The sequence below is a fragment of the Electrophorus electricus genome, chromosome 1, assembly GCF_041902795.1.
Source record: "Electrophorus electricus isolate QZ-2024a chromosome 1, ASM4190279v1, whole genome shotgun sequence".
NCBI lineage: Eukaryota > Metazoa > Chordata > Actinopteri > Gymnotiformes > Gymnotidae > Electrophorus > Electrophorus electricus.
This window is the reverse complement of record NC_137497.1, coordinates 5,434,784-5,444,589: the sequence shown is the minus strand read 5'-3', so window position 1 is coordinate 5,444,589 and position 9,806 is coordinate 5,434,784. Positions and strand designations below refer to the sequence as shown.

General features: G+C 36.7%; 1 protein-coding gene across 4 annotated transcripts; it reads right to left on the bottom strand.

The window, feature by feature from the left end:
- Positions 1–4,766: 4,766 nt before the first annotated feature.
- On the bottom strand, positions 4,767–6,962 carry LOC118241403 (uncharacterized). 4 transcript variants are annotated; one of them, XR_004776057.2, is made up of 7 exons: positions 6,906–6,962; positions 6,395–6,751; positions 6,223–6,261; positions 5,996–6,031; positions 5,703–5,796; positions 5,525–5,556; positions 4,767–5,189 (listed from the first exon to the last, which is right to left on the bottom strand). XR_004776057.2 is itself a non-coding variant. In XM_081722780.1 (6 exons), the coding sequence occupies exons 1-6, from the start codon at positions 6,946–6,948 to the stop codon at positions 5,693–5,695; spliced, it is 444 nt and encodes a 147-aa protein (XP_081578906.1). In that variant the 5' UTR covers positions 6,949–6,956; the 3' UTR covers positions 4,767–5,692. The 4 variants fall into 4 exon arrangements, 1 of the variants encoding a protein (XP_081578906.1); XR_014125875.1 differs by having other exon boundaries at positions 6,000–6,031; XM_081722780.1 differs by having other exon boundaries at positions 4,767–5,796; positions 6,395–6,540; positions 6,676–6,751; positions 6,906–6,956.
- Between the last annotated feature and the right edge of the window lie 2,844 nt (positions 6,963–9,806).

The window sequence follows — 9,806 nt, the reverse complement described above, 5'->3', positions numbered from 1 at the left end:
GGATTTATTTCACTGTTTTGTCCTGAAAATTTTAAATCTGACTGGTTATACAAGGTACTGAAGTGCCCCTCAGATGGATAAAAAAAACCTCGCAAGGTGGTTTTGTATTTATTTTCATATTGGTAGCTTCAGTATTCTCTTCATGTGAATGAAAGGAGTTGAACTGTTCAGCTCCAGGACTCTATCCATCCTCACCCTTAGGCATTATGTTGCTGCAATGTTATAGCTATAGTCCACACTTTTGGCCTGAAAAATAACATCTATACCTGAAATACCTGCCAGTCAGATGGAAAAAGAACAAGCAACCAGGAGTGTTTGAACTGCTCTTAAGTAGGCAGGAGGACAAAAATGGAAATTCACATCATTTATCCCTCTGGTGGCCCTCTGCTGGTCCTCTCCCTAGTGCTTACTAACAACACACCTCATTCAGCTCAGAAGGACTTAATACAAAGCTGAGGTGCTGAATCAGGTGTTGTGGCACAGGCTTTCCACTAGATGGCGTGCCAAAGCAGCATTTGTTTATTTCTGCATTACTTCTGTTGAAGGTAACATTTCCTGCTAATAAAACAAAACGCTTATGAGTCTAAAAACATTCAGATCCTGGCAAAGAAAACAAAATCCACATATACATACAAAATGTGTTTTTGTAACACATATGTTGTTATATTTCACCAACAAATGTGACATTTTAAGGCTGATGTTAAAACCTGAAAAATATTTTCAAATATAATGATTTTTTGCTACTAAACTTGTTTGTACACACAGCAGGGAAGTGAAAGTAGTTACTAGTTCATTGTGAGACATTATCTTTTATGTTTGTTTCATTGTACTGTGTGCCTTGTAGCTGTGCAAATGCATTCAGAGAGCATTAGCTAAAATTCAGTTTCTGTGGTAGATAGTAAACTGTGATTTGTTAACAAATAGTGCCAGTTCACCTGTTTTTAAAGGGGAAAAGGCCTGTGATGGTTCAGCTGTTGTCTGCCTTTACATAAGCTGACATGTCTGTCCAGCATGTCAAACCTGAAATCTCTGTCCAACCTTTCAGTTATAAACACACTATCATTTAAACACAATTTTTCTTTCAAAAATTGTACACTTCTGTTTGTCTAATATATTTTGTCAGTTACAAAAGCTTATAAAAGGCCTGACATAGTTGATCTTTGTTTTCTGCCTTTACATCTGCTAAAACCTGAAATGCCTGTCAAATCTTTCAGATCTATACACTGTGTTATTTATATACTTGTATATGACATTTTTTTAGTAGTGTGAAATGCATGCTGAAGTTTGTTGACCACAGAAATATGAAAGCTTCCCTTCTGTTCTTCAGCTGCATGCTGAGAAAATGTTGCCAGTGGTCACACTGTGTCATTTACACACTTGTTTTTGTCTTTTCTTCAGTTGTGCAAAATGAGCTCTGGTGTATTTTAACCACAGAGATGTGAGAGCTTCCATTCTGTTCTTAGTTCAGTCGCAAGCTGAAAAAATGTTGGCAGAGGCCACATTTGAATATTAACCACCAACCTGGTTTATACACAGATCAGTGCAGGGGTAAGAAAGGAAGTTATAATGAGAGTTAGTAGTGTACATAATTTACATAATGTCATGGATCGCTCGCCTCCCACTCGTTGTTCCACTTGGGCCACACACGTTACACATAAATGTTTTTAAAATGGAAGTGACAATTACTTGCACATCCATTCTTTCATTTTTATTTAGATACATTTAATACATTTATTGTTTCACTTTTTATCTGAATAAATTCTCATAATGTTCATAATGGAACTAAACCAGTGACTCTAGACCTACATATTCATAAGAGAAAATGATAGCAAATGTCATTCCTGTATATGTAACACTGATAAACGATTTCTGTGGCATTCTCGTTTCATTAATAGCAGAATGTAATGCAATAACTTAATGTACAAAACAAATCAGGGTTGTGTCCTAAGCCCCCTGCTCTACTCACTGTACACCTACGACTTCACAGCCACTTCCAGCTCCACCATCATTGTCAAGTTTGCTGACGACACCGTTGTCATGGGCCTGATCTCGGACAACGATGAGAGGGCCTACCTGGAGGAGATTAAACACCTGGAAAACTGGTGCCAGGAAAATAATCTCCTCCTAAACATCAGCAAGACAAAGGAGCTGATCGTGGATTGCAGCAAGAAGCAGAAGAAGCGGCACTACCAACCTGTGAGGATCAGTGGAACCACGGTGAGAGAGAGAGTAGATAGTTTCAAGTACCTTGGTGTTCATATCTCGCAGGGCCTGTCCTGGTCCCGCCATACCAACTCCCTGGCAAAGAAGGCTCGTCAGCGTCTTTACCACCTCAGACGCCTAAGAAACTTCAGACTGCCCTCCAAGGTACGGCGGAACTTCTACACCTGCACTATTGAGAGCATCCTCACGGGGAACATCACAGTCTGGTTTGGGAACAGCACCAAGCAGGACAGACAAGCACTCCAAAGGGTAGTGCGTTCAGCTGAGCGTGTCACTCGTATGGAACTTCCTGACCTGCAGACCATCTACGACAAGTGGTGCCAGACCAAGGCCAGGAGGATTGTGAAGGACCCCACCCATCCCAACAATAGGCTCTTCTCTCTGTTGAGGTCAGGGAAGCGCTTTCGCTCCCTGAAGACCAAGACAGAGAGACTGAAGAGGAGCTTCTTCCCACAGGCCATTCGGGCCCTGAATCAGGGAAACTGATAAACTGTGGGGACCACCACCACCATGTAACATAACTGTAATATGTTCAATTACCACCATGTAACATATAACTGTAAATATGATGTCAATTGCAAGATGGGACTGTACATTCTGTACATTGTGTACATATATAAATATCCATTGTTGTGGAATTTTGAACAAACAGCAAGTCAGACATGATTAAGAGAGTAATTTAATAAGAAAAAGAATAAAATAAATGTTTGGCTCTCCTCAGGTAGGGAGCCCCGAGTATACAAAACCGTGGCTAGTTATACTACTCCTGTGCTGTCTTTAACCAATCATCTTTTCTTAAGCATCTCTTCTTTCCTTTGTTGCTGTGGCTATAAGCCAATCAGCTCTCGGCTTGGTTTTTTCCACAAACCAACCCAAACTGACTCCAAACAGTGTGGGTTGTGTGTCAAGTTGACCTTGATGTTAACAGTTCCTGATACATGTTCAACTTAATCAGCAACAGGTGGATACAAATGTGCAGACAACATTATTCATTTGGCAACAGAAGGATCAGCATGATTATATATGAATCACATAATACATAGTTTCGTAACATTTTCCATCACACCATATATACATTGTACATTGTGTATATAAACATAATACACATATATTGTACATACACTTAATATATTTTTGTATATACATATAGAATATATATTTCACTATGCACCTCTGTTTTTCTTTTTCCTCAGTTTGGACAGAGCTCTCAACCATTTCACTGCGAGTTATACTGTGTATGACTATGTATGTGACAAATAAACCAAACTTGAACTTGAACTTGAAATCAGTAAATATCATTTACAACAAATGTATTAAAATATCTGCAGAAAATGGCTCTCTCAGTAAATCTGCATTAAACAGTAAACCTGTAAAGTTGACATATGTGATTATGGAAAGGGAAGTGAAGAGTGTAAGTAGGAAAATTGGTGTTTGGGTGTTTGTCATGCAGCAAGCAGTGTGTGAAAATGGCTGGAGGTCATAGTCTCATAGGAGACCACAAAGACCATGATGTACTGAAGCCACCCACACACACATTGCCAACACTCTTTGTTTCAAATATGATGTTACATCAAAAGTAATGGACTGAAATATGTTGATATGAAAAATGAAATATGAAGATGACTGAGTAAAAAAATCACCTGATAATTCTTGTTGTTCCTCTTTTTTGTAGAAGACCAAGCTTTCCATTTGTCTGTTTGATTACGTCTGTACTTATTCTGCCTCAAACAGCAACAAAAGGGCTTTAGAGCAATCACTTTTAGAACAATCACTACTGTCTCCTCCACCAGCAATGGAAGTTTTAAAAGTTAATTTTATTAATATAAGGACATGTTTAGAAGTTAAGTCACTACATGTTTCAAGTAACATTCAATTTTGAATTTTTTTTTTTTTACAAAGGTGAATAATTTTTTTTTTTCCAGATTATTTACATTATGAAATTAACCTACGGTAGCTTGGTTTCAAAATTTTCTGTTAATGTGAACACAGAAATCAGATCTAACCTCTTAACACTTCAGCAAGTGTGATGAGTCAGTAGTTATGAAGTAACTCATGGTGTTTTCACATAATATAAACCCTTTTCATATGATTTACTTAAAACGATTGACCCAAAAGACCAGTCTGAAGAATACACTTTAATTAAAATAATTGATGATTCCAAATACTGATTTCATTAAATTTACATCACAAGAAATCAAACTGGGCCTTTTCTGTTTGGAACACATTTATATGCGTATGAGTCACCATCACAACATCATATGTTAGTAATTTAGCTCACGTAAAAACATGCGTGTAGACACACACACACACACACATGCACACACACACACACACACACACACACACACACACACACACACACACACATTTTTAGTATGTATCATTAACCCGGCTAAAAAAAATGGTTTTATTTAGTTATAGAGTAAACACATGCTGTACATGCAAAAAAAAAAAAAAAAAAAAAAAAAAAAAAAAAAAATATATATATATATATATATATATATATATATATATATATATATATATATATATACACACTATTATTTTACCATGAATATAAGTAACAAACTCTCCATTCTTGCACTGGTCACATCAACCTTCCAAATTAATCCAGTTTGTGATACATCACATTAACTGCTCAAATGCAATTACAGATCTTCAAATAGTCTCTGATGCTTTTGTGTTTGATGACATGGACACTTGTGTTTGTCAAAACTACAGAGTACAGATATGAAAAATATGGCAGGGATCACAGCCTTTTATGGCTGTTGTTGGTTTAAATAATTAACTATGTAAAGCTGTTCAAAACAGTAAAGGAATGATGTATAACTTTATTCTATCACAGTACAATGCTAGTGTCTTACTGAAGAATACACAACCTCAGTGTCCATCACTTCAGTGTGTCTCCCTGATTTCTTGATTTTCTTATCAGAAAAATGTAAAGCAGCATATTTGGAATCTTGCTCCTGCAATAGTACAAAAAACTACCACTAGATGATAAATTCTTTTATCAATGGTGTATTCCTTTAATCAATACTAATATCCAAATTCACTGTATTGTTATAGTCATGAAATTTATTTTAAGATCTGATTCTTTATATATTTTATGATTCCTTATTTGTAAAATAGCTACTGTTCCAAAGAGCTACTGTTCCATCTAATTTGATCACAATTAGTTGGACTGCTTTTGGAGAAATTTAATAACATGTTAAGTAAATCTTGTCCTAAATAAAGGTGTTCTTTATTTTTCTTTCTTTCCATATATATGTGGGTTTCAAACATCATGTATTTTCATAATTACCTCTTTCTCTTGTTGTACTTTAAAGTCAGTTTCTATAAGAATCAGTCAAAATAAATGATCTCTATTATTAATGTAACATTAACAATATAAAATAGTTTTTTAGTTTTTGTTCTGAGTTGTATTTTTGAACATGCGTAAATCTTAATGGTTCAATTTTAAACAGCAGTATCAGCTGTACCGTCTTGGTGTTGTTTTCTCCTCTTCAACATGACTAGAAGAACACTGATGAGAATCACAATCACACCACCGAACACCACTCAGCATGAAGTAGACTTCGGAAAAGCAGTGAGGTGGAGAAGAGATTTAAAGAAAGGAGTTATTTTTAAATCTGTACATGTGACTTTGCACTGAATTTCATCTACGTCTTTCAGTTAATTATTTACAATCAAATTTTAAACAGCAGAATATAAACACCAAAATTAAGAGAGGATCATTGAATATATGATTATGAATGTATATGAGATCACAAACCTACAGAACTGGTCTTGGATGGTGTTTCACTTTTCTCTAGAAAGCAACAACAACAAAAAACAGTTTAATGATTTATTAAATTTCATGAATTTAATATTAACCATAATTTTACTTCTCTATAGTGCATTGCTATTGATTATCAAATATGTCATATACATATTGTAATGTGATTCTTTTGCACAGAAAGTTACCTGATCAGCTAAAGAATATAACAAGATATAACAAACCTTCTTTAAATTTTCTTTTGAAATGTGTTTCATTTCGCTCTGAAACAAAATTGTTTTATTGACTAAGACAGTCACATGATTCAATAAAGGACATCATAATACAGAAACATCTTTAAAACAACATAAATATTTGTTAATGAGTAATGTAATGAGATTCATCACAAAATGTTACCTATCACTTGTAAATAAGTAGCATTGCTGAAGGAAATGTGAGTGCTTCGCGGAATGCCACAGTAATACAGTCCTGAATCAGTGTAATTCACTCCAGTTATTGTCAGAGAGGTGTTCTGGGAGTTTACAGTCATCACAATATGTTTACTTTGATTAACAAGAGAACAGGGGCGAGATGAAAAATATTGTAAATACAACTGGCACGCAGCATGATGTGGAACAGAATGATTTGTGTGCTTAAACCAATATATGAAAGCTGCTTTCATCAGGTTATGCTGGTACCAAATGGTGACATCATCACCAGGTTCTGCCACCAATATTAAAGTGTCTGGAGAGTCCAGAGTCAATGCAATCAAATCTGTAACCCATAAATCAACAAAAATAGAAAAAAAAACATGAACTGTCTGAGGGGGGCAGTGAAAAAACATTGAATAAGTATAATCTTTATGACTTCTTCAAAACAATAAAGTTGGTTCTCTCTATTTAATGTAAATGAAATTAATATTACTTACCCATGCCATGAAAAAAGAGAATCAGAAATGAAATACAAGCCATCACTGTTATCAGAGTAGACACAAAAAGGAAATGTGACGTGAATAAAACTGTGCTTTATATTGTAGGAGGTGTGGCTTATACAATACATGAAAATGAATCATCATTTTTGTGTAAATATAAAATATGTAATTAATAACAAATAAATAAACAATTCATAATAGACATTGACAATAGATAATAAAGACAAAAATAAATAAATGTCATCATTAATCAATGTCCCCAAGTGCTCCTGTCAAGACTTGGACAACCTTGGTTTTAACTTTCCACATTCTATATATTTTTTTTCTTTCTGACTCTAGTATTTCTCCAATGTATCATCTTCCTTCATTTATAATATTACTACCATTTTGGACTATCATACTTACCACCACTGCTGTTTTTCTGGTAGTTATCTATTGTTTATGTGTTTAATTCACTATGACTTTGTCTTAAGTCTGTCTCTTAAGTCACACCAAAGCTTACTTTTGGAATTATTGCTTCTACAAACATTTGTGAAGGAACGGGTGACTCTCAGGAACTCAGTGAATTTCAATGTGGTACCGTGATAGAATGCCAGCTCTGCAATAAGTCCACTCGTGATATTTCCTCTCTACTAAATATTTCACAGTCAACTGTCAGTGGTATTATAACAAAGTGGAAGTGATTGGAAATGACAGCAACTCAGCCATGAAGTAGTAGGCCACGAAAAAGGACAGCAGGGTCTATCACATCACCAAACGCAATGCAAAGCATCGGATGCGGTGGTGTAGAGCACGCTGCCACTGGATTCTAGAGCAGTGAAGACGTGTTCTCTGGAGTGGCAATCTCCTGCCAATCTCTGTCTGCCAATCTCATGGATGAATCTGGGTTTGACGGTTGCCAGGAGAATGGTACTTGTCTGACTGTACTGTGCCAAGTGGAAGGTTTGGTGGAGGGGGGATTATGGTGTGGGGTTGTTTTTCAGGAGTTGGGCTCAGCCCCTTAGTTCCAGTGAAAGGAACTGCTAATGGTTCAGCATACCAAGAGATTTTGGACAGTTTTATGCTTCCAACTTTGTGGGAACAGTTTGGGGATGGCCTCTTCCTGTTCCAACATGACTGCGTACCAGTGCCCAAAGCAAGGTCTACAAAGACATGGATGAGCGAAATTGGTGTGGAAGAACTTGATTGGCCTGCACAGAGTGCTGACCTCAATATATATATAAATAAATAAACATTTTAGTATTCATCTTTTGGCACAATATCTGCTTAGTTCACTACAATTTGTCTGACTCTGTAGGTCTCACAAAAGATTGGTTTAGTTTTTTTCACAATTCTCTGTGGCTCCTTGTAAGATGTTCTCCTGTATTATCCCCGCTGCTTGGTTGTGTCTCTGTGTTCAGTCCTGCCTTCTCCAGCCATTGGTAGGATTATCTTATGTCAGCCATCTCAACCTTCTATCACTGATACATTCCATGGAGGAATTTATCCTGTCATGACACCTTCTCTGCTTCTATGGTGACCGTGTCCTCCATCTGTCTAAAACAATTCTTCATCCTTGGGGTAAATGGCTTAGATGTATTCTTAGATTTTCATGTGTCATGTCCCCACCCTGACACTAATTTTGGGAGCCTTAGATGTTCCTAGGAGTGCTCTGTTTGGACTGAGATCAGTTTTGTAATTCCTAGGGTTTGTTAGAGCCACTTCGCCATCTTAAGGGTCACAGCCCTAAGTAGTCCAATCACCACTGGAACAACATTAACCCTCCACCTTCTCTCTGGTTCCTCAGGTGAACTTCTGTAATCAGTCAACAATAAACCAGTCATTGGAGTGACAAGGGTATCTACTGAGAACAGTGCTCAAAGTTCTAATGCAAAGCGCAAAGACAGGGTCCACATTGAGAATGGAAAGCACCCAGACCTTGGTGTGCAGTATGAATAGAAAATAGCTCTTAAGTGAGCAGTCCAAAACCTTTGATGTGGTTAAAGGGCTTTGTGTTCATGCAAAAGCAAACTGTCAGTGCAGAGATGTGCACACACATGCACACAGAACTGTTTCCATCACACAGTGCTCTAGACATAAGATACACAAAAGATGAGCTAAATTAAGCTAAAGTAAGCGATGTTAAACAGACATTTAAAAAATTGGAAATTAATGTAATATTTGGGTTTATGATCCACTACAAGTGAACCCACACCGTTGCTGCAGTCTATAAATTGCCATTCCTAAAGTCTCTTATTGTGTTGAGAATTCGGCTACCACAGTAAAGCACTACGCCACTACACCCTCTAAAAATTAAACCAGAGAACTATAATTAAACATAACACAGAAAATGTACAGCCTTTACAAAAATAGAACACACACAAATCTTCAAGCATATATTTGAACAAGTGGAGAACTGGGTTATGTTAGTAGAATATGAATTTGAATTTCAATGCCACATCTGTATGTGTTCAGGGGTCTCTGACGTTGTAGCTGGCTGTGCTCTCTTTGCATTGAAGGTGAAGGGTGAAGCTAGCCAAGTGAGAGTGTCTGTTAGGCCACATTTGACACATTCACTCAGTTGTCCTACAACATCCTGCACGAGGCAGGTCAGTGCTGTGGCCGACTGCGTGAGCTAATTTACACTCCAGGGTGGTAGCTATCAGCAAACAGAAAGAAACAAAAAATGTAATGCAGCTTCAAAGAATGCAAAGGTCAAAAAGTCTGACTGTATATAAAAAGGTAGAGAGTACAACCAGTACAACCAGTGAGAGTGCTCACAAAGACAAGACAAAACAAGACATGTAACCATGAGCCCTATAAAGAATAACAGGTGGGAGAACAGTGCCAGCAGTGGGTAGAGGGAGCAGTGTGAGTTTGTAACATGAACATAAATAAAAACTTCAAACATAATAAAAT